This window comes from Chelonia mydas, chromosome 9 (assembly GCF_015237465.2).
Source record: "Chelonia mydas isolate rCheMyd1 chromosome 9, rCheMyd1.pri.v2, whole genome shotgun sequence".
In the NCBI taxonomy this organism is placed as follows: domain Eukaryota; kingdom Metazoa; phylum Chordata; order Testudines; family Cheloniidae; genus Chelonia; species Chelonia mydas.
Window position 1 is genome coordinate 24,187,015 of NC_057855.1, and position 26,126 is coordinate 24,213,140.

The following is a 26,126-nucleotide window of genomic DNA, read 5'->3' on the forward strand; positions in this document are numbered from 1 at the left end:
TTCGAGGTGGATTGAGTGTTTCACGCAGAATTCCCACAAGCGAATGGCCTCTTGACACTGTGGGGAAGGGCATGCCCCTCCCTGCTTGTTGATGTAAAACATGGCTGCCATGTTGTCTGTAAGGACTCATACAACTTTGCGTGCAATCTGGGGTAGAAACACCTGGCATGCTAGGAGGACCGCTCTGAGCTCTCTGACATTTATGTGTAGGGAGAGCTCCTCCTGACCATAGGTCCTGAGTCCTGAAGTGCTCAAGTCACCGAGATTAAGGATACTGGGGGTTGGGAACTGATGAAGGGAATACCCAAGACCACCAACTGGGGGATCCTCTACCAATCCAGGGAGGTGAAGACCTGGGTAGAAACTGTAAGCACAAAGTCCAAATGATGACAGTTTGGTGAGTGCGCCAAGGCCAGCCACACGTGAAAGGGTCTGAGGTGCAGTCTCACATGCTGTATCATGTATGTGCATGGGGCCATATGAGCCAATAGTCTGAGGCAGAAATGGCCTGTTATGATGGGGTGGGCCTTGATCTGCGATATCAGAGATGATATTATCTGGAAGCAAGCCTCTCAGAGGAATGCTCTGCCCCAGGTGGAATCAAACACTGCACCAATTAACTCTATCCTCTGAATGGGGATGAGCATTGACTTCTGCTTGTTTATTAGCAGGCCCAGTGCTTGGAAAGTAGCTTAGACCAGGTGGAGGCTGGCCCTCACCTGGGCCTTGGACCATCCCTTGATCAGCCAGTCATCGAGGTAAGGGAACATTTGCACTCCTCACCTTCTGAGGAAGGCTGCCACCACTGCCATGGATTTCGTGAATACCCGAGGGGCTGCTGACAGGCCAAAGGGGAGGGTGGTGAACTGGTAAAGGGTCTGGTTCATGACAAAACTGAGAAATCTTCTGTAGCCCAAAAATATGGATATATGAAAATAGGCATCTTTTAAGTTGAGGGCAACATACCAGTCCCCTGGATCCAGGGAGGGAATAACATACCAGTCCCCTGGATCCAGGGAGACCATGTGGAACTTCAGTTTCTTGAGATAACTGTTAAGGAAACAAAGGTCTAGGACAGGTATGAGACCCCCGCTTGGCCTTCGGGATTAAGAAATAAAGGGACTAAAACCCTTTCCATCTCAAGCTCTGAGGTATCTCCTCCACAGCCCCTACCTGGAAGAGGGCTTGCGCCTCCTGGTCTAAAAGTGGCTCATGAGAAGGGCCCTGAAGAGGGATGGGGAAGAGGGATAGAAGGAAGGGATGGAAATAAACTGGAAAGTGTAATCTTCCTCCACCGTACTCAGTACGTAGCAGTTTGAGGTGATGAGGGACCACGTCGCGCTGAAGCGGGAGAAACGGTCTGAAAACGAAAAGGGGGCAGGATCCAGTACAGGAACTGGTATAATGCCCTCAGGCACCCCATCAAAAGTTCTGCTTGGCGCTTCCCAAGTATCTGTGAGTGAGGGCCCGGTAGTGAGGCTGAAGCAGGTGGGAGCAGTTGTCTGGGTTTAAAAAGCAAAAAGGGGCTATAAACGGGTCCTAGCACAGTGGTGGAGCTGAGAAGCGGACCAGTTTTTGAAGCCTGCAGTGTTTCATCGAAGACACCAGGCATAGAGACCCAGGGGCTTGAGGGTGGCTCTAGAAGCCTTCAGGCTGTGAAGCTTCGCATCCATTTGTTCAGAGAAGAGTGAAGTGACTTCAAATGGCAGGTCCTGGATGGACTGTTGGACCTCTGTTGGCAGAGATGTGGACTGGAGCCAAGAATATCTGCACATGACCACTGTAGACACCATGAATCTAACTGCCAAAACTGCCACATCCAGGGTAGCCCGTAGGGAGGCCCTGGCCACAGATTTCCCTTTGTCCACCAGCACATAGAACTCCTGTCTTGACTGTTGGGGAACAGAGTCCTTCAACATCAACTCCCAAACATTAACACTGTATCTCCCCAGCAATGTCTGCTGGTTGGAGATGCAGAGCGGTAGACACCCTGTAGAATAAACCTTTCTGCCAAAAAGGTCTAGTCTCTTTGCATCCTGTGGTTTGGAGGTCACTTCTTGCTAACTCTGTCTGTCCCTCTCATTGGCCTCAGAGACCATTAGGGACCCGGATAGGGTGGGAATACAAGTACCCACAGCCTTGAGCGGGAACAAAGTGTTTCTTTTCAACTCTTTTTGTGATAGGAGGCCGGGAGGATGGGGTTTGTCACAGGGCTTTAACTGGTCTTATAATGGCCCCATTGAGAGGGAGGGTCACTTTCAAAGGGCCTGCAGTGGTCAAAATATTGACCAGGCTGCGGGAGGATTCTTTGACTACCTCCACTTCCAGCCCAAGTTTCAAGGCCACTCTTTTCAACAGCTCCTGGTGAGCTGTGAAGTCATTGTGAGGGGGGATAAACATGCCCCAGACACTGCCTCATCCAGGCATGAAGGAGAAGATGCCTGTACCGGCAGGGGGTTCTCTTCTTCTCCTTCTGCACCAACTGGGTCCATCGATCTAGGTCCTAAAGCTCGATACTGGGCTCGGTACAGGAGTGCAGGTTGGGTGCCGGTGAGAGGGACAGGGCCTCTCTTCTTTCTGAGACTACAGAGTACGAGCATCTGGAATCATAGAATCATAGAATATCAGGGTTGGAAGGGACCCCAGAAGGTCATCTAGTCCAACCCCCTGCTCGAAGCAGGACCAAGTCCCAGTTAAATCATCCCAGCCAGGGCTTTGTCAAGCCTGACCTTAAAAACCTCTAAGGAAGGAGATTCTACCACCTCCCTAGGTAACGCATTCCAGTGTTTCACCACCCTCTTAGTGAAAAAGTTTTTCCTAATATCCAATCTAAACCTCCCCCATTGCAACTTGAGACCATTACTCCTCGTTCTGTCATCTGCTACCATTGAGAACAGTCTAGAGCCATCCTCTTTGGAACCCCCTTTCAGGTAGTTGAAAGCAGCTATCAAATCCCCCCTCATTCTTCTCTTCTGCAGACTAAACAATCCCAGCTCCCTCAGCCTCTCCTCATAAGTCATGTGCTCTAGACCCCTAATCATTTTTGTTGCCCTTCGCTGGACTCTCTCCAATTTATCCACATCCTTCTTGTAGTGTGGGGCCCAAAACTGGACACAGTACTCCAGATGAGGCCTCACCAGTGTCGAATAGAGGGGAACGATCACGTCCCTCGATCTGCTCGCTATGCCCCTACTTATACATCCCAAAATGCCATTGGCCTTCTTGGCAACAAGGGCACACTGCTGACTCATATCCAGCTTCTCGTCCACTGTCACCCCTAGGTCCTTTTCCGCAGAACTGCTGCCTAGCCATTCGGTCCCTAGTCTGTAGCGGTGCATTGGATTCTTCCATCCTAAGTGCAGGACCCTGCACTTATCCTTATTGAACCTCATCAGATTTCTTTTGGCCCAAACCTCCAATTTGTCTAGGTCCTTCTGTATCCTATCCCTCCCCTCCAGCGTATCTACCACTCCTCCCAGTTTAGTATCATCCGCAAATTTGCTGAGAGTGCAATCCACACCATCCTCCAGATCATTTATGAAGATATTGAACAAAACGGGCCCCAGGACCGACCCCTGGGGCACTCCACTTGACACCGGCTGCCAACTAGACATGGAGCCATTGATCACTACCCGTTGAGCCCGACAATCTAGCCAGCTTTCTACCCACCTTATAGTGCATTCATCCAGCCCATACTTCCTTAACTTGCTGACAAGAATACTGTGGGAGACCGTGTCAAAAGCTTTGCTAAAGTCAAGAAACAATACATCCACTGCTTCCCCTTCATCCACAGAACCAGTAATCTCATCATAAAAGGCGATTAGATTAGTCAGGCATGACCTTCCCTTGGTGAATCCATGCTGACTGTTCCTGATCACTTTCCTCTCATGTAAGTGCTTCAGGATTGATTCTTTGAGGACCTGCTCCATGATTTTTCCAGGGACTGAGGTGAGGCTGACTGGCCTGTAGTTCCCAGGATCCTCCTTCTTCCCTTTTTTAAAGACTGGCACTACATTAGCCTTTTTCCAGTCATCTGGGACTTCCCCCGTTCGCCACGAGTTTTCAAAGATAATGGCCAAGGGCTCTGCAATCACAGCAGCCAATTCCTTCAGCACTCTCGGATGCAACTCGTCCGGCCCCATGGACTTGTGCACGTCCAGCTTTTCTAAATAGTCCCTAACCACCTCTATCTCCACAGAGGGCTGGCCATCTCTTCCCCATTTTGTGATGCCCAGCGCAGCAGTCTGGGAGCTGACCTTGTTAGTGAAAACAGAGGCAAAAAAAGCATTGAGTACATTAGCTTTTTCCACATCCTCTGTCACTAGGTTGCCTCCCTCATTCAGTAAGGGGCCCACACTTTCCTTGGCTTTCTTCTTGTTGCCAACATACCTGAAGAAACCCTTCTTGTTACTCTTGACATCTCTTGCTAGCTGCAGCTCCAGGTGCGATTTGGCCCTCCTGATATCTTTCCTACATGCCCGAGCAATATTTTTATACTCTTCCCTGGTCATATGTCCAACCTTCCACTTCTTGTAAGCTTCTTTTTTATGTTTAAGATCCGCTAGGATTTCACCATTAAGCCAAGCTGGTCGCCTGCCATATTTACTATTCTTTCGACTCATCGGGATGGTTTGTCCCTGTAACCTCAACAGGGATTCCTTGAAACACAGCCAGCTCTCCTGGACTCCCTTCCCCTTCATGTTAGTCCCCCAGGGGATCCTGGCCATCTGTTCCCTGAGGGAGTCGAAGTCTGCTTTCCTGAAGTCCAGGGTCCGTATCCTGCTGCTTACCTTTCTTCCCTGCGTCAGGATCCTGAACTCAACCAACTCATGGTCAATCAACTCATGGTCATGCAGTAACCCACAGTCTGGGTCTCCCCTCCCAGGGGAACCCCCAACCCTTTATCCCCACCTTGCCTCAGTGACTACCGTCAGTCATCATCTAGCCCCCACTCACTAGGCAGACTGAAGTCTGTAAACCACTCATCACTGGCAAGGGGGGTTTGGACCTGCTGCCTTTCCCTGCAGTCCAGTACCTCTTTTTAGGCCTTGCACAAGGCCTGGGGAGTTGCCAGGCTGGAGCTCCCCAGCTTCTCTTGCCTTTCCCCAGCATTTCTCTGCCTCTGGTACCCTGCTCCCAAGGTTCTTCTCTCTCCACTGCTAGAGAGAGACTGACTTAGCTCCTGTCTCACAGCCCTGATTGGGGCGTGGCCCCCGCTGTGGCTGCTTCCCCTAGCCTTTCACAGGAGTGGGGTAGCTGCCCTGCTACAGCCATCCTCCGGAGACCATGGAGGGGCAGTACCCATCGGGGGCCAGGGAACAGTGCCAAGGTGGGAAGACCTGCATAGAGGCAAGCAGGGACAGTTTCCCTCTAGATGGTACCAAGGAGGCTGGTACTGAACGGGAGCCCGAGACCACATGCTCCTTTCTACTCACTGCTGCCACCACTTGTTCCACTTGCGATGGCTACTGACAGCGCCAGCAGCTCCCTGGCCACAACGAACACCTCCGGAGTAGATGGTACTGTGATCCTGCTGGTGCCACATTGCCCCTCTGGTGCTAGCGATGGTCCAGGACTTGACTCCACAGAGCCTGCATATGAGATGGAGTCGACGGTGTCACCCTCAGAGTGGGGGCAGAGGAATGGCCAGACTCAGGTCACACTCCCCCTGCACTCCCTGTGCTTGGCTCTCTTCAGAGTTGGGAAATGTTCCCTCTTGGCCAGCTGCTTCTGATGTTTCTTCTTTAGCATCAGTGAAGGAGAATGGTGCCAAGATACTCTCGTAGCAGGAGGAACATGCCACACCGATGCTGAGCTACTGGGTTCCGAGTCGAGCCACCTCAGCTCCAATGAGGGATGGAGCACTGCCTCCGTCAGGAGGGACATCTATCTGGACTCCCTGTCCTTCGTATGGGGCTTGAAGTCCGGACAGATCTGGCAGTGGTCCCTGATATGAGTCTCTCCCAGACAACTCAGACAACTGGAGTGTGGGTCACTGCACGGGCTTGTGCAGGAGGCACAGGACTTGAAACTGGGGACCGAAGAATACTCTGGCATCGTAGCAGATGAAACTCCATTAACAGGGTGAGACGTGCTGGCTAGCTATATACAACTGATCTACAACAGTCCAAACTGAGAAAATAAAGAACCGGGATAGAGAAACAAGGGAAAAGGACTAAACTAAGACCACTGAGTAAGAGTTTGCTGAAGTAGGAGGAGCTATTCCAGCAACCATCACGGGCAGTAAGAAGGAACTGAGAGGGTGTGGAGCTGGCTGAGTCCCTTATACCAGTGCATAAGCATGCGGCATCAGAGCACGCTAGAGCCAGCCCCACGAATAGCACTGAGGAAAAAATCTCCAGCAACTGTGCACGCCGCACACACACACCTAACATGGAATGGAAATGAGCAAGCATTCAAAGAAGAACCTCCTGCATCAACAAATATATGGCTAGGAATCTTATGAGGATTGATTTTAACTCAGGATTTCTAGTGATTCCTGTTTCCAATCAGTCTGGAAATACCCCAGGAATGGCCTCCTCCAGTATTTTGGCAGTTCTGGTTAAGGAAGAGGGTAGGGAAAACAAAAGTTAAAATTTCAGAACTTTTAGGTTGAGTTCTATACTATTAATACAGGAGGTTGGTACTTATTCCTTAACTAGTTTGCCTGGCCCTACTTCAGAAATACAGCATACTGGATTTGGATTTCTGGATTTTTTGGATGGGCAGGCTAAGGGAGTAATTCAATAGTTTGAAGGCATTTATTATTTACCATTTATTGACAGATAAAATTCCCTACATTTTGGCCACCCATAAAGTAACAACATGATAATGTTATTTACTCACATGTAAGTTCCTGACATTTTGGCCACTGGTACTATAAACAATGAATGCCTTAAGATTACTGAATTTACTGAATGGTATGTACACACTCTTTTACAGCCTATAAACCACTTTCCACTGGAACCAAAGCAGCACCCTAGGAAGACAACTGCAGCTTTAATGAAAAGAACAAGAACTGAAGAATGTGCATGGAACTCTGAAACTACTGACTTCCTTAAAAAAACTACTGTGTCCTTACCATTAAATTCTAGCTGCATATCCTGCCATTCTCTGGAATCCTATATAACTGTGCATATTAGAAGGAAGCTTATGCTCAAATAAATTGGTTAGTCTCTAAGGTGCCACAAGTACTCCTTTTCTTTTTGCGAATACAGACTAACACGGCTGTTACTCTGAAACTTCTCTCTGCTGTGACTGGATAACTATTTATTTCAAAGGTTTCACTGTGCTTTGTATCATGGAAGCGAGCAAGCAAAGGATAATTTTATTTACTTGTGGTACTAACATTGAGAATATTGGGAAAAACAGGAATAAATAAGGAGTAGGAATCAGGAATGACTGTGGGTTTATTTTTTTCCCCCCAAGGAAGTTTAACATGTACTGTGCAAGCCAGATATTGCAGAACTGACAGATGGCTCAACAGCTGCTGTGGGATAGAAGCAGCTTACTAGGTGAACCATTAAAAAAAAAAAGTACATGAAAAGAGTAAACACCACACCATTCATAGTCAAATCCCTCCCTCAAGCCTCCCTCCTCCAGAAATCTAGGGTTATAGAATGCTGTAGAGAAACTATAATTCTGCTGATGCTAATATTGCAGATTGTCTTTAATGATTCAAGTGGAATCAATTTACTTTTCTATCTTTTGATGTATACAAGCTGTCATTAGAGCCAAAGAAGGGGTTGTGACAACATTCTGGTGCACACTATGCTAGCAATCCTTCCTACTCAGTTAATCTGTTCTATGGTGTAGATACATCCATCTAGAGAATGAACTTGTAGGTTCAGGAAGGAATTCCCTCCACTCCATGCAAGGCACTGCACAATTGGCCTACTGCATTCCATGAAATAACTTTGGATCCACTGGGGACAGCAGCTTAATGATATTTTGGCTTCAGACAGACAGGTCTTGGAGGACATAACACAGACTGGTCAGGAACTTTTTCTCTGAGCCTGTCCTCATTAGATAAGTCTGTTTACTTAGGTCTGTATGGTAAGAGGTCATTGGCAACACTGCAGAGTAATGGAAAGGCCTCTCCAGCAGAAAGGACAGAGGAGGAGTTAAATCTCAAAGGAAAATCTTGTTTTGAAGTCTCATGGGGTTACACACTTATCAGATTCTGGCCTAACAGCTGATCTCTGCTTCTTACAGTTGAAGCTGGGGGTTGCAGATTACATGAGATAACCATGATGAGAAGTTTGGCATGAGAGGCAGAGACACAGTCAGAATGGATGGTGTGACCTAGATTCATAGATATTTAGGTCAAAAGGGACCATTATGATCATCTAGTCTGACCTCCAGCACAACGCAGGCCACAGAATCCCACCCAACACTCCTGCAAAAAACCTCTCACCCATGTCTGAGCTATTGAAGTCCTCAAATCGTGGTTTAAAGACTTCAAGGAGCAGAGAATCCTCCAGCAAGTGACCCGTGCCCCATGCTTACAGAGGAAGGCGAAAAACCTCCAGGGCCTCTTCCAGTTTGCTCTGGAGGAAAATTCCTTCCCGACCCCAAATATGGCGATCAGCTAAACCCTGAGCATATGGGCAAGATTCATCAGCCAGATACTACAGAAAATTCTTTCCTGGGTAACTCAGATCCCACCCCATCTAATATCCCATCACAGGCAATTGGGCCTATTTACCATGAATATTTAATTACCAAACCCACATTATCCCCATCATACCATCTCCTCCATAAACTTATTGAGTTTAATCTTAAAGCCAGATAAATCTTTTGCCCCCACTGCTTCCCTTGGAAGGCTGTTCCAAAACTTCACTCTTCTGATGATTAGAAACCTTCGTCTAACTCATCACAAGAGCATAATTTATTTGTTTTCCTCTTAGACTTCTCTGGTTTTCAACTACTTTTTACACCCCCATGGGAAGACTAAACCAAGTCGAGGGGGTACAATTAGCCTAAGGAAAATTCTGGTACACAGCATGCTGCTAAACACTCATGCTGCTCATCCTGTGAGGCAGAATATAACTGGGGAAGTGGAGCCGCAAGATCATTTGTGTCAGCATTCAAAATTCTGCAATTCTATTGGTTTCTTATGCCCGTTCAGGTGTGAGGTAGGTGATAATCCATCTAGGTAGAGACTAACCCTGTCCACTGAGGGATACTAATGCATTAATGTTTTAATATGGCTAAATATAAATCTGTACATCTAAGAACAAATAATATAGGCCATATTTACAGGATGGGGGACTCTATCCTGAGAAGCAGTGACCCTGAAAAAAATTTGGGGGTTATAGTAGATAATCAGCTAAACATTAGCTCCCAATGTGATGTTGTGGCCAAAAGAGCTAATGCAATCCTTGGATGCATAACCAGGGGAATCTCGAGTTGGAGTAGAGAGGTTATTTTACCTCTGTATTTGGCACGGGGTGACTGCTGCTGGAATACTGTGTCCAGTTCTGGTGTCCACATTTGAAGAAGGAGAGGGTTCAGAGAAGAGTCACAAGAATGATTAAAGGGTTAGAACACATGCCTTATAGTGACACATTCAAGGAGCTCAATCTATTTAGCTTAACAGAAAGAAGGTTAAGAGGTGACTGGATTACAGTCTGTAAGTACCTACATGGGGAACAAATATTAGATAATGGGCTCTTTATTGTAACACAGAAAGGTATACTATAACCCCAGGTCTGAAAGTTGAACCTAGACATATTCAGACTGAAAATAAAGGATACATTTTTTTAACAGTGAGAGTAATTAACCACTGGAACAAGGTTTGTGATGGATTCTCCATCACTGACAATTTTTAAATCAAGATTGGTTGCTTTACTAAAATATCTGCTCTAGGAATTATTTTGGGGAAGTTCTATGTGTTCCATTATAGAGGAAGTCAGACTAGATGATCACAATGGTCTCTTCTGGCCTTGGAATCTACGAACCTATGAAACACTCAAGGACTGTTCTTGCAGAGTTGTTAAATGGATGAATTTCCAATTTGGTTGTAGAGGTTTTGTATTCTGTAGCAGAGTTGGATGAAGAATTCACAGTGAACATCTTGTGTATTCACCTATTTTCTGTTTGCAAGTTGTTGTCAAACATCTCACAACTCTCTCAAATTCAATAATTATTCAGAATTACTTGACAAAAATTTCAGCTATAGCTCATTCAAACAGTTCGTTGCAAATATTCAAAATTTTAGTTGAATGGCTTAGTTTTGGGTGGATACATAGACCACATAATGTTTCATTATTACTTATTATTTGTATTGGGGTGGCAGCCAGGAGTCCCAGTCATGGACCGGGACCTTACCGTGGTAGATGCTGTGTAAACACATAACAAAAAGACAGTCCCTGTGCCTATGCTGAATGAACATAACTCTTAGAATCAGGTTTCTGGCTTGTCATATTGACAACTTCAGAATTCACTTCCCAAGAATATTTTCCACTATTCACTTAAAATGTGCTATTTGCATGAACATCATGATCCAGTAAACCCATTTCTTAGAACATTCTCAGAAAGTGAACACACACACAAAGCACAAAACACAGTCAAAGTGAATTTAGTTAGAAGAGTGAACCAAATATTCATAGCAAAGTTTTGCAATATTTGCCCATGTCTGCTGTGCTCTAATGTAGGCCACATTGGTTGGTGAATTGTTCATTTCTGAGCTAGGCCCAGATACTTTCTAAATACAGCCGACAACAATAACAGTGACTCAGAAAGTCACTTATGGTTTCTTCTGTTGCTCAATAAAGAACATGAAGGCCATAAGTGAGAGCAGCCATAACATGCTTACACATAAAATACTCTCTACTCTGTCTTATATTATAATTGACTGAGCAAAATGGTTATTTCTCCCTTCAAGATACAACATGTCATATTTTTTGACCTTATCACCCATCAGTAAATCTCCCCTTGTCTTAAAATCTCAAGCCAATTTCCTCATCTTCTAGCTGCTGGGAGTTGTCAGTCAGTGTAACGCTAATGTAATCCATTTAGAGTTCAAACTGGAGCCTATCTTAGTTAACAAATGGGCTTCAAAACCTCTGAATTTCAAGCTAACAATTTAGAACAGGGTTATCAAAGTCCTGGGCTGTTTAATGTAGTTATTCTACCACCCATGACAGAATCAGATTCTGCAGACTGCAAGGTTTGTTTGGTTTTTTTAATTAAGTTTTTAGTTCTAATGGTTGAGAAGATAATATTCTTAACTGGAACCTGTGTAGGGCTACATTAGGTTGAAAAACACCTGACAGCTAAGAGAAGTGTTAATGGTCTCCATTCAATAGGGTGCTAACTCTGAAGTTTAATTATAATTCAAAGGCCAGATTTTCAGATGACTGTGTTCCTGATTTACATGTCTAATTACCATAATTGTGCATGCAAATCAGGCAACTGACTATGCAAATGAACAACTGAACAAAGGACCGGAATAGCAGTCATTTTCCTCCACTGAATGTAACAGTGACTTTGTCAACTATGGATTTGTTGAGACTAGGATTTAAAAGTGTGATGTTAGCATGTGCCAGCTAACACATGCTAACAAACATGTTTTAAAAGTCTAGCACAGACAAGGCACACTGCCTTTAATGCATGCTAACTGATCAAGACAAAGCTGAGGTTTCCCCTAGCATTGAAGTGAGGGTGCCTTGTTCTCACTGTACTTTAAAAACAAGTTTGTTAGCAGATGTTATCTAACATCACACCTTTAAATTCTAGTCTAGACAAGGCCTAGAAGGGCCACACACTACCCTTGATCTTCTACCAACCTCCATTTATCATCTGTGGTAGCTCCACAGTGGTAGAAACTTGGTCACAAACTATGTAGCTCCAGCCCATGGATCATAATTAAAAATATAATTTACCCTAACTTTACCCATGATGCCTCCCCTATATTAAGTGCTGCATTCCGGATCATACTATCTAGTAATTCAAGGTAAGATCACTGATCACCCTGAGAAATATTTTTTTTTTTATCAGTCCTCATCCTGCACTATAGAAGTCAATAGGAGTTTTGTCACCAATTTCAATGGGAGCAGAATCACGTCCGTTATGAGTGGAAGACAAGAGAAGAGTTCCAACTGTCTACTGCCCAGAAAAAATGCAATCTATTTGATCTGGTTTTAAAGTAAGAATAAAGTTATGGCATTGAGCTATACCCATACCCTCACTGAGGGCCAAATTTTGAACCCCTTATTTCCATTGGCAAGCAAGTACTTGCTTGAGTACTACCACTGAAGTCAATGGGAATTACTGCTCACCAATGGCAGTGAGGCATTCACAAACTGGCCCTAAGATGGGCGCCTCAGAAACTATTTTAAACTTAATATCACAGGCACATCCTGAAAACATAAACAGGGCAAAAGATTTATTACATTATAGGAATGGGCAGGCAGATTTCATCTGGCATGAAGAAGTTTGGCACAAGATTCAAACACAAATTCATTTTAGGTATGTTTGATGAAATCAGAAAAAGGATATAAACTTGGGGAAATGAACAGCATTAAAGCCACCCCAGCAATATAAACCATCCTCAATACTTTCCTGTTTAAGAGAGATGAATGCATTTAGAATAAGTGTAAATATTAAGGACTCCAAGGTCTCAAGAGTTAGGTGTTTTATAGTGAATCTGCCTCACCTGAGTACTTAGTAAATAGATTTTCATTTTCCACTATGATTGGTCCAAGCCATTTATCCAGAATCAATCACATTAAAATCTTTTGTTAAAGCTCTCACTAACCTTCCATGGGGGTATTATTGTCTGGTCGATTTGCAAAGACAACATCCACATACTCGAGCTGCAGTCTCTGGAGAGAAGCCTTTAATCCTAGAAGCAGCAAGAAAAAAAAAAGAATACATATCATTAGAAATAGCCAGAATGAAGTTTGGAACACATCACAAAAGAGGTGACAGTTCCGACATATCATAGGACAGAACTATCCTAAATTGTACACTGGAGATGGACAATGATGTCTCATGTCTGCTCAGCCACATAAAAAAAATATCAAAGTTTGGCTTCATGCAGAATTCAGAGCCCTCCACAAGAATTTTTTTTTAATTACACTCAAATTTGGATTGGAAAAGACACCATCCTGGTGAGCCTGTCAATTAGCAGCCTCCACGGTCAGAGTTCACTGATGTTGTTTCAGTTAATCTAATCAAAATTCTGTCAGAGAGTATTTTTGCATTACCCGATGGCACATTACATTGGTACGGTTCCACATAATTAAGCCCTGCCACTCCAGGGGCATTCCAGAAATGAAAACCCAGGGGAGAGGAATCATGACATTCTGTTATATATTTATGATTAGCAAGACTAATACAACCCTGAAAAAATGTGATACTGAACAGGCTCCTTCAAATGCCACCTTTACTAAGTTAAACAGAATTTACCCTCTCTTTGCAAAAGTTATCCAGCAAACTGCAACAAGCTAAACTCATAATGTTGCACAAATAGCCAGGCTACAGGCTTGTGGCCACGTAGCCCTGGGGACCAGAAGAGTTGGGTTCTATTCCTGACTCCTACAGATTTATGATGTGTCAGGACAAAGTCACTTTCTGTATCTCAATTTCCTCATCTATAAAATGGGAATAACAATAATGCTCATTGATTTCACAGGAGTGCTGTGAGGCTTAATTCATTATATATGTAAGTGCTTTGAGATCTATAGTTTGATCATGCTATAGGAATGCAAGGTTCTATGTCGTCTTTTCATAGCAGTAAGATGAACATGTAATATGTCTGAGTGCTCCCATGTAGCGTACTGTAATGCTATACTTATTTTGAATTGTTTAATCCCCTCCTTTGCCCACCCGAAAAGAGGACTCGAACCTCAGTTGATGTAAACTGGCTTATTTCCAGAGGGCTAAATCCTCAGCTGGTGTAAATCAGGCTATGCCAGCTATAAACAAAAGTTCAGGGGTGTTCATAATGAAACAATTATAAGAACAATTCAGAAAACAGATAAAAATATACATTTCCAGAGAACTAGTGTACTGTATTTTTAAATGGAGAACCTGGCTCATTTAAATTAGTTATAAAAAGTGAATGATCATTTTTTTAAGCACTTGATCAAACTACATCCCTCTGCCACAAATCACAGCACTTGTCATGTTTGAAAATGTTTTAGAAATCTTTCAGGTAGCTGTACAGTGAAGTCCTCTTGTCAAGGTTCATAGATAAAACCCTCTGTTCCTGACACCTCACACAGGCACACTGTACCTCTAATTAAAGTATAACTACCACTGGCTATTGCTGATATAGTATATCATGGAATGCACAGCTCTACAATATTCAAAGAGAACTTGAACTGTGTGTCCCTGGGGGCTCTCCACTTTGGTAATTTTAATTCCACATGAAGGTTAGAGGTCCTTTTCCTTTCTCTTTCTTTTGTGTCTAAAATGATCAGTATCTTAACTGTAACAAGGCAAAAGGTTTGCAGTGAACAATTCATTAAATGTATTCAGCCTTTTTTTCCTGCTTGTGAACTATCTGCAAACAGGCTTAGTGGAAGAACGGTTCACACAAACGTATTCCAGCTTGTGCACTGGTGGCAAATAATTTGCCACAACTACTACTTCACATTTTCTCCTTATAATTTGCTGTGCATGCTGTGTATAATAAGCCAAAACAAAACCCTAGATCCAGCTACACCCCAATGTTGGGGCATTCCAGATCCAGGTATTGAGGCTTGAGCCCATCTCTATAACATAATATATTGTTACTGTGCATAATTAATATTTGTAGTTCTGAACTTTTCTTTTTCTAACTTGCCTTATTTTTAACACTAGCAATGTTTTGGATCAAATGTGAATGCACCTAGAAGAATGGGGCATGCAAAAGCTGTTAAAATGTAATAGCTACAGGACACAATTAGGTTTTATCTCATATGTGAGAGGCAAGACTACTCAGCTCCAAGATTCACAACTCAATAAAAAGTATTTCATTTTTCACCATGCCTGTAAATTTCAATTATTGCAAAATAAAATCTACTCAAGGGGTATATTTTTCATATGGAATTTGATATTGAAATTTAACAGATAGTATCACTTAGCAAAGAGCTTGGTTGTGTAATGATGCACACCAAACATTTCTCTATAGGAATCTGCAAGATTTTATTTTAGCACATAGTGCATGGAGTTCTTCACTTTAGAATAAGCAGGCTGACATATAGCACATAATTTTGTGGCAGTATAAAGAACCTATCATACAAATTCCTTTCAGAACAGAAGACAGAAGCAGGTCAAATAGGCACAAGAAATGGGTGGTTTGAAATCCCTTTGTGTAGTGTATGAACACAGATATAGGGGCAGATTCTTTCTTGCCATAATGCAGAAGGAGTCTCCCTTCCTGTAAGCTCCCTCCCCTTCATGAAGGTACCAAACACAATAGCAGCTCTGTACTCTGGGAAATACAGAAATGTGGGGCCCTGGCTGTAGCACCATTCCTTGCAATAACTTGCAGAGGTGAGGGACCAGTCTGCATTGGGAGTGCCTCAATATGCAGGGGAAGTGTACACATTGCACTGTCTCCCTGTGGTCATGAACTACCCAGAGGGATTTCAGTCTACCCATCTCTCCTAGCTATTTGACCTGCTTCTGTTTTCTCTTGTGAATGGAATTTGTATTGCATATTTTACACTGCTATGATATTATATGTTACACACTTATCTGCTTACTCTAAAGCACAAGGACACCATGTGCTGGGTGCTAAAACATAATCAGCAGTTTTTGGCATGTACTGTTAAGCAACCAAGTTTTTTTGTATCGTTCTTGCTTAATTTCCATAACAAACTCTATAACAAAAATGCACCTCTTAAAGCACTATCCTCCCACACGCTCTCCCCAGAGTGGCAAGAAGGCTCACTGAGCTTAACATGGGGCTGAGCTTGTCTGGCACAATCTGATCCTTAATATTTTGGTGCAGTATGGGAAGATCTCGAGAGCCAAATCTGCAGAAACTTCAACCACCTCAGCACCTATAATTGTGTATTACCCAAGTATTTGTCCAAACTCAATTTTTACATACAAATATGTATTATTATTATTAAACATGTATATTGCAGGAGCACAGAAAAGCCAACTGGGTTTCCATCATGCAAGGCACTGTCCAGACATGTGCATGTATCCAAGGGATGAGGCATGCAAGCCAAAAACCTGGCCACATTAAAATTTAGAGGCTGGTTTTAAACTTTTGGCTTCTACGGGCTATCTCATCTACTCTCACACTTCAGTCCCATAAACTGACCAAACCCATTTGGTCTATTTCATGTTTCAGCTCCTTTTCTGCATGCCCCTCCAACATTCTTCTTTCAGGTGACTCAGAGCAATACTATCACCTCCTCCTCTCCATGACTTGCATCCTACTGAACTATTGGTATTAACTCAATCACTCCCTTCCTCAATTTTCTCTTTTTACTAACTTATTCACTTTCCTTTTTTTGGTCTGTACTCAGGGTTTTAAATCAAAGGGCCTCCAATACTGCTTCAATAATGCTTTTAAGATGTCAATTTGGGATGAAATCATAAACCTTTCCAAGAAGCTGCATTCTCCCTATAGGAAGTTTTCAGCTGAGACTGCTCACACTTAATACGCTGGAACTGAGTCTGGATTTTCTTCTGTGTTCTATATGCACATTACATACAAAAATGACATTAAATAAATTCAGATCAGCTGTCGGCCCCACCCCCTTAGGTCACCCACCATCCAAAGAGACTCAAAAGATGATGGGGGTGGCAACTGGCTGGACTGGGTTTGCTGGGGGTTTCCCAGGGTGTATGCCAGGGACTCCTTGCCCCTCCTGATTAATCACAGCTCAGTTTGGTGGTGTGCTGATAGTGGTATGAAGCCCTCCTGGCTGGAAGGGAGGGAGGAGCTGCCCCCGCTTTTAGACTGAGCGGGGGGAGAACAGAGGCATTCAGAAGGAGGTGAATACCACATACAGAGGAGAAATGGGAAGAATACACAAAGGAGAAATGGAACAAATGATAAGAACAATGGAGAATAAAAGAAATATTTCAAAAGAGATTATGGGTCAGAACCTCAGCTGGTATAAATCATTAGAGCTCCGGAGACTTCAATGGAGCTACGTTGACATTCACCAGCCGGGGGCTTGCCCACAGATTTTAAACTTTTTCAAATACACAAAACCAAGAGGAGTTCTTTGTTTTGGTTTGTGTGCTCAGGTCCTGCCCCTCTCAAATTCTCCCTCTCCTTTATGCTTCTCTTCTTTCAGTAAAGAGGTCTGTACAACCACAGATTCTTTTCAGCCTTTTTTGCCATATCCAGTCATTTTTGCCATTTTATTGAACAGATCAGGTGAAAGGAAATTTATCTAGCATGATCAAAATCCCCAGTCAGTAAACAGCCAACAAGAGGCGACAACAGGATAATTTAAAACTCAGTCAGACTTCACAAATGCAAATATTGGGGCTGATCCCATTGAACTCCTATTCATTTTATAAAGAATAGGATCAGGCATATTCTCAAGAACAATGTTTTAAACCTCCAGCAGTCTGCACAAGGCAAGCAATACTGGGAGATAGGTGGTGTAATTAATGAGGGGTTCAGGTGAGCAATATACCTGAAAAAACTGTATACAATAATATATGTCACAGATTGCTGAATGGATTTGTTTAAGAACATAAGAATGGCCATACTGGGTCAGACCAAAGGTCCATCCAGCCCAGTATCCTGTCCACCGACAGCGGCCAATGCCAGGTGCCCCACAGGGAGTGAACCTAACAGGTAATGATCAAGTGATCTCTCCGTTGCCATTCATCTCCACCCTCTGACAAACAGAGGGTAGGGACACCATTCCTTACCCATCCTGGCTAATAGCCATTAATGGACTTAATCTCCATGAATTTATCCAGTTCTCTTTTAAACCCTGTTATAGTCCTAGCCTTCACAACCTCCTTAGGCAAGGAGTTCCACAGGATGACTGTGCGCTGAGTGAAGAAGAACTTCCTTTTGTTTTAAACCTGCTGCCCATTAATTTCATTTGGTGGCCCCTAGTTCTTATGGGAACAAATAAATAACTTTCCCTTATTCACTTTCTCCACACCACTCATGATTTTATATACCTCTATCATATCCCCCATTAGTCTCCTCTTTTCCAAGCTGAAAAGTCCTAGCCTCTTTAATCTCTCCTCATATGGGACCCGTTCCAAGCCCCTAATCATTTTAGTTGCCCTTTTCTGAACCTTTTCTAATGCCAGTATATCTTTTTTGAGATGAGGAGACCACATCTGTATGCAGTATTCAAGATGTGGGTATACCATGGATTTATATAAGGGCAATAAGATATTCTTCGTCTTATTCTCTATCCCTTTTTTAATGATTCCTAACATCCCATTTGCTCTTTTGACTGCCGCTGTACACTGCGTGGACTTCTTCAGAGAACTATCCATGATGACTCCAAGATCTTTCTTCTGATTAGTTGTAGCTAAATTAGCCCCCATCATATTGTATGTATAATTGGGGTTATTTTTTCCAATGTGCATTACTTTACATTTATCCACATTAAATTTCATTTGCCATTTTGTTGCTCAATCACTTAGTTTTGTGAGATCTTTTTGAAGTTCTTCACAGTCTGCTTTGGTCTTAACTATCATGAGCAGTTTAGTATCGTCAACAAACTTTGCTACCTCGCTGTTTACCCCTTTCTCCAGATCATTTATGAATAAGTTTAACAAATCAATGATTAAAAAGCAGATGTTGAAGACGTAAAGTATTTTAAGTTTCTTGTATGCATTGCATTTCTTCACCCCTTGTGCAGAGAGCTAGCATGAGGCCCTCTGCTCCACTTAGGGCACTGAACTGGGACTGCACAAGAGGTTGGCTGGCTGAGCAGCTGCAGTGGAGTGCCTGAGAAGCCCCAGCTTGCCACAAACTGATCTCCAATCAAGAAATGGAACCGGCATGGAAGATCAATTTGGGGGAGGCCAGCACGAGGGCGGGGGGGGTGGATCCACCTTTATGTCCCAATGCCCAAAACAACCATGGAGGGATTATGACTGCTTTTCCAGCCCACAGTTTGGAGAAGCAGCTCTGCACACTGGCCCAGGTTGTGACGTGAATTTCACCTCTCTTCATCCTCACACTCCATCTGCACTGAGTCTGAATACTTGGGCTTCATGCAAGTGGAGTGAATCTCATCTTTGTTTTTTCCTTATTCAAAGTGTTCCTTAAGCCAGATGGATTCTTGGAATGGATAAGGCACATTTACAGCACATACCTTCAATGATGTGTTTTCTTGAAAGCCCCCTTTCTGTTTCAGCTCTGCAAAGATACACCAGGTAAAATTACTATTAGTGTGGGTGTTATTATTATAAGACTTCTGAAGAACTGATGTTCTTAGATTTGCTAATTTTATATTCCAGTCAGAACAAGCTTTGAATGTTTGAGAAATGAGAAAATTAGAACTCAAACAACAGAGCTACCCTTCACTGGAGAAGAAACAACCAAATCCCAGAGACAATAGCATCCAGAAGCAACAACATTCATATTAATAATAACCGAGGAACTTTCATCCTTTCTATAGTAATGTACAACCTGACATGCAATTTATCATTCTTTTAGAAGTGGGAGAATGCAGTGATTAAGTTTAATTGGAAGATGAAGCAAAAACCAATACAAGCTTCAATTAAATTTGGTGGACTAGGATTTGATTCAATCCCCTGTCCTAACTGGTCTCTTCAGAACAACCTTACTGAAACTTTCTTGTTCACAACACCTTTTGACAACTATTCCAAAAAGGTATAAAATAGAATAATTGCTTTTCCCTCAAATGTAGACATACAGTCAGTTTTATGAACTGCAACAAAGTAATTAATATGGGCTTTCAGAGATACCGCAGTCCTTATTAGGACGAGTCAATAGGAATTTTGCTTGAGTGAGGACTGCAGGGTCAGGCCCAAAGTTGTTAAACAATGACACAGTCTCTTTGCGTAGTGTATATTCTGTAGACATCTCACTTCTAAGGAAAAACTACAAGAAATTACATCCATTTTATGTGGCCCATATTTCAAATCTAAACTAGATTTAGAGGGAATATAACATTTTATAATCTTTCTTACAGACTGTTTAATTTTGTATGTGTTTGTAACATATCAACCATATTTTGAGTCTGAAGCAAAGCAATGGCACAATAAAGTCAAACTAGACCATTGCTATAAATCTACAGTACTCAAATGCATAGCATTCTCTTATTTATATCTAGAGTCTGCTGGAGAAGCCAAAACCTATATCCTCTCTCTCCAGCTTCAAAATTTATGATAAATAACTTGAGTAAAATGATTTTGTCATTTCACTGTTTTATACAACATGTCCAAAGAAAACCTCCCAGTTCCACATGTTGCAGTTTTTATAAGTTATGATAAGGAGTAAACTTTACATTTTTTCTTAGACATTCTGATAGACTTTGATTTCAGTGTGTTACAAAATACACCGTGCAGATCAGATTGGAAGGCAGGCAGACAGACAGAAAGGTTGTACAGAGTTTGAAAAGCAAAACTCGTTAAATTTCTTTGAATAATTTAACCAATAGTTCAAACACTGGTAACATATCAGAAGTAAATTCAGCCAGTAAAATTTGTGCTTCAAGCCCACAACAGAGGGCAAACTCTCTTTCATTTAGCTCAACACTAAGAGAGAAATGGCTCATTTTTATCTCAAACAAGATGGTCTTTTTTATCTGAGCTCACTGCGGGGAGTGATCTTAAAAATATCTCCCTGACCTGTGGGTTTAACTTAACACCGTGTTAAATAAAATGTTATCATGTTGGCAGGGTTGGGCAGCTTTGTGTAGCATTATGCTGGTTGTGCTCCTTCTGATTTCATCCATGTTTTGGAAATGGAAGTTTAAGAGACTGCACTTGAACAATCTAAATGAATTATCTTGCATCAAAAGAGTGCAGAGGGGTTATTCCTTTTGATACCATTTGCTAGGGTCTAATGCCAGGTTAATATCTTTGTTGAGCACTGACTTCTTTAAAAGTCATCTTCAAATGAGAATAAATTAGCCCCGAGATTTCACTAACCTGTATATAACTTGGTTGCCTTAAAGCAGGGATGGGCAAACTATGGCCTGCGGGCCACATCCAGCCTTCGGGACCGTCCTGCCTGGCCCCTGAGCTCCCGGCCCAGGAGGCTCGCTCCCAGCCCCTCCCCTGCTGTTCCCCCTCCCCTGCAGCCACGTCGCCACGTGAGCAGCGCAGCTTGTGCCCGCCCACTTCCCAGGCTTTCAAATAAGCCTGTCCTGCCACTCTGAGCAGCCTGGTAAGGGTAAGGGGATGGGGGGAGGGCAGGAGGTCCCGGGGGACAGTCAGGGGATAGGGGGCAGTTGGATGGGGCAGAGGTTCGGGGGGCAGTCAGGAGACAGGGAGCAGGAGGGATTGGATAGGGGGTGGGGTCCCGGGGGGTCGGGGAGGACAGGGAGCGGGGGGGGGGAGGGTGGATAGGGGGTGGGATCCCGGGGGGGCAGTTAGGGATGGGGGTCCTGGAAGAGGGTGGTCAGAGGACAAGGAGTGGGGGAGGGATGGATGGGTCGGCGATCCCAGGGGGCCTGTTAGGGAGCAGGGGTGTGGATAGGGGTTAGGGCAGTCAGGGGACAAGGAGCAGGGGGTGTTGGATAGGTTGTGGGGTCCCGGGGGGGGGCAGTTAGGGGACAAGAAGCGCGTGGGATTGGATGGGTCGGAGGTTCTGGGGGGGGGCAGGAAGTGGGAGGGGGAGGATAGGTGGCAGGGGCCAGGCTGTTTGGGGAGGCACAGCATTCCCTCCCTGGCCCTCCATACCGTTTCGCAACCCCAATGTGGCCCTTGGGCCAAAAAGTTTGCCCACCCCTGCCTTAAATGGATAAAGCCATGCAGAATTAAACTGTATTATCTGGAACAAAACAATTATAAAACTTACTTTCCACCCCAGTAGAGTTTTGTTGTTATGACCAGACTGGACCTCCTATACATAAAAAAGAAAGTATGTTGCAATTTTGTTTTTAACAGGCATATAGAGTAAAGATCAAAACAAAATCCACCCTTTTTAGGTGTTGTCCCACTCCAAAAGTGGCAATTTCTTTTTATTTACAGCTAAAGCAGTATAAGGTTTGTCTTCAAAGAAGACTCTCAATTGAAGGTTCTTAACTTTGGCCTGGAGGACAATGCATAACTATGGCTCTATGTTCTGATTGCTTCTAATGAATAACTATATATACACTTTTTTATACCAGTCCAAGTGTAGATGATCAAACTTTCATTGTCTGATCAATAATACAGTACAACCTTGTTACATTGTAAACAAAATGTGGACCCTAAAATAAATAAGGCAAGTAGCTTCTGTACTCTGAGATAAAGCAAAGTTAGTATTTTCCTTAAGATTTAGGGGCCAATTCTCCTCTCACAACTGTGTAAATCAGCTGCAACTCCATTGAAATCAATGGAGTTAACCAGTGTGAAAGTGATGGTAGTGAGAGAAAAATCAGAAATGCTCAGTTCAGCATTTAACTCTTCCAGAAAAACAAAACATGTTAGTCATTGTTTTAAAGGATCAATTCTAGAGCTCACAGATAAGGGATTTATGAAATCACATGCTCTGCCTGTAGCTGCTGCTAAGCACTTAGGCATTACAGTGTCACAAGAACCCACAGTGATTAATGATAAACATCAGACTATCCTGGCAATTTCATTAATGCTGCTGTGTCAAGAGAAAAGAGTGTAGAAAATGTCACCAAAAGCATCTGATGTAAATTACTGTTATGAAACTACTTCAATGAGAAGCAGTATGAATATTGTTATACAGTGACCTTGAGATATTAAAACCAAAAGAATGATCCATTTGCTAAGTTTGTCTAAAAATTCCAATGTACTGTATTACTAAAACAAAGATCTATTGGCTGGAAAATACTTTGCTGTATACAACAAAATCTTTGTCAACCGCTCTCCAAGGGCCTGACCCAATGGCTATTAATCAACAGAAAGGCTCCCAATGATTTAAATGAACACTGAACAGGGCCCAGTATTGTGTTCTGCCTTCAATCAGCTGCAGGACTGCAGCAAGGAAGATTAAACAAAATATGTTTCATAGTTTAAAATACTTAAGAAAATCATACAGCAAGTATTAGACACACTTGCTGACAGTGAATTCCATTAAATATGCACACACAGAATGTATAGTTGAACAAAACAGCTCCACTACATAAACAAGCCTGAACATTTTGGCGGCAAGTTTTCAAGAACAGGGGTTTGTTCCTGGTAAAGTCAATGAGATTTCTGCCACTGACTTAAAAAAGAACTGGTTCTGGCCTTATCCCTAGGGGACAGATTTGTAACTCCCTAGGGAGTTAGGCACCTAAATACCTTTAAAAATCTGCCCCAGGTGCCTAACATTGAATATATTCAAAGGGGCAAAAACATGTAGCAGTGTGTACAGCTTAGGCATCCTTTTAGAAAATCTCCCCATTTTTGTTTAAGATAATAAAAATTATTTTAATTTTAGAGTAACTCTTAAAATGCTGCATAGATCCTGAAGAGACATTCATGATATAGAGCAGCTACAGGATTTTTTATTTGTACTTTGCACTTTGTTCTGCAGCACACTGAGTCTCTCTTGAATAATCATCCCACTAAAGGATACTTATATTTGATGTGTTGAGAATTGGAATGCCATTGGGATCATTCATTAGTGAAGGGATGAACAGGACAGATAGTGGAGATCTTTAAAGATCATGTAAATGCCACTTAAGCTACACAAATACATGCTAGTGTACACACATGAATGAATCATTTAAATTAGGTCTAATCTCATATGAGGTATTCAAAAAGAAATCCCATCATGCTTTCTATCTCTTTATATATAACATTAGATGGGGAAAAAAAACCATTGCTAAGATTGCAAAGTCAAGCAGTCTCAAGCCGGGAACCCAGAAAATGAGGAGCACACAATTAGAGACCACCTATGAAAAGTTTGATTTAAGTGACTTGCCCAGCATCACATAGAAACTTTGTCGAAAAGGTAGGGATAAAACACCCTCCAGTTTTCCAGAGCAGCATTCAACTGCCTTAACCAGGAGCCCATCCTTTCTCTTCCTGCAATCCCCTGCCTCAATCAGTGCACATTCCAGCCTCTAGAACAAATGAGGCTGGGGCTACCTACAGACAAAAGTCTCCTTCCCTGCAACCTGATTGATCCCCAGAACAGGTCCATACTGTGCATTGAAGGAGGCAGGGGTCCTATGGAAAAAAAATAGTGTGACAATGATGTTATTAAAGACTGTATCATAACGTAACACCCAAGGGAGCTGAATTACGGTTGCACAGAAAACCTGAATTCTGGTATTTTCTAACTTTTCCTAACAGTAAAACAACATATTTTTTCCCAACCCAGTTCTCAGAAATGGCTGAATCTTTCCAAAAAAATTTCTGCCCAAGACAGACACCTGTTATGGAAAATTTCAGCCCAAACAAAGTTTGGCAAAATTATAAACAACAACTGAAAACAGGGGTTCATAACAGGAAGCATTGGGCAATCTTAGTAATAGGAAGTGCTACCAGCTCTGCCTAGGACTTTTATTCCAGCTTTTCCAACCAGCTACCGGATCCAGCACATGTTAAAAAAGCTACTATTTTTTAAAACAAAAGAATTCAGATATGTTCTGTGGTCCTGATCTTCTACCCCTGAAGTAAAAGGGAGTTTTGCCATTGACTTCAATTGCAGTAATTGTCAGGCAGGCTCTAAAATCTATACAGTACCTCCAGCCCTTCTTTTTGATTATGCTTCCCAGAATCAGCTCAGCCCTGGGGAGGAAAAAAAAATGCACTTGAGTATAAAATACTTTATAGACAAGAATGCACTCAACATAAAGTAAACCATGAAACCAATTATTCATTGGAAGTCTCTGCCATAAGCACCGATACGCAACATAAAAAAAAAATCTGCTCACATTCAACCTTTATTTTTTTCTGCTTGCCACATTACCCCATGTCCTTGCTGACCTGAATGTGCATTTTTTGCACTGAGGCAGAGAGTTGGAATTTAACAATTCAGTGCCCTGTGCTAAGCCGAATCAATGTAAATGTCACACTTGTAAAGTCAACTGTGAGTCAACTGATTTGTTTTTAATTATGGCATTTCTCCCCTCTCCAAACATCAGCACAGAGTCAGACAGTGATTGGTCAGAAACACACTGCAGTTTCAATTTAGCTATAGAATGTCTACCAAACACATTGCAGAAAATTATAAGCCAAATCCTTAACTGTCTTGCACGGGCCCATATGGCCCAAATGCCGCAGAAATGTCATTCTGTTGGGCGGGTGACCCAGGCAGCTGAGAAACTGTGCATCAGCCTGAGTGAGTACTGCTCAAGTGACATCTATACTGGGTCTACACCGGGGGATGTGGAGGAGGGAAGTTGGCCTGTTACCCACAAATGGGAGAATGGCCAGCACAGACTACGTTGCCAGTATCGCCTTGAAGCATGTGTTGACGTTAGGGTCTTCTTCCTTCAGCCCCATTGTGCATCAGGGCATGTTCATCCAAAACACAACTCTGCAAGTAGGGCTTTGTTCTTTTTAAAGTTAGTCAGTTTTAAGGCTGAGTGGTACAAAGCCACCTTCATGGAGGCCAGGATCTGGCCCACGACATTTTGGGTGTGTACGCAAAGTCAGCTGAAGGTCATTTTGTCCATGCAAGAAACAGAGCTGAATATAGAGTGAAATGAAGGGGAGCATGTAGTGAGCACAAACCAGGGGGATGAAAGCACTTTTAAGTGCTGTTTTTTCTATAAGAATCAGGGAGCCCATGAGAGAAGAGAACAGACTGAGGATTTATTTGTAGTGGAGACTGCAGGAAAATGCCCTCTCTCTGAAGCAGGGGTGGCCAACCTGTGGCTCCGGAGCACATGCGGCTCCTCAGAAGTTAATATGCAGCTCCTTGTATAGGCACCAAGTCTGGGGCTGGAGCTACAAGCACCAACTTTCCAACATGCTGGGGGTAGGGGGGAGGCTCTATTCATCAATAGTGAAATGCACAGAGTAGGTTACATGTGAGATACGAGCAATGCACTTAGACTTGTTAGTCTAATCCAGTTCTCTCCTTCGAGAATGGGAAC

At 43.0% G+C, this 26,126-nt stretch overlaps 1 protein-coding gene across 7 annotated transcripts in view; it reads right to left on the reverse strand.

Annotated features, from left to right (window-relative positions):
• The window catches only part of KCNAB1 (potassium voltage-gated channel subfamily A regulatory beta subunit 1), a 226,802-nt gene that overhangs the window by 25,904 nt on the left and 174,772 nt on the right, over positions 1-26,126 (reverse strand). For all 7 annotated transcript variants that reach the window (XM_043521702.1, XM_043521703.1, XM_043521700.1 and 4 more), the window contains 4 exons: positions 24,769-24,813; positions 21,938-21,982; positions 19,263-19,306; positions 12,764-12,850 (listed from right to left, as the gene is read on the reverse strand). In XM_043521702.1, coding sequence (XP_043377637.1) covers positions 12,764-12,850; positions 19,263-19,306; positions 21,938-21,982; positions 24,769-24,813 — 221 coding nt within the window. The remainder of the gene's footprint in view (positions 1-12,763; positions 12,851-19,262; positions 19,307-21,937; positions 21,983-24,768; positions 24,814-26,126) is intronic.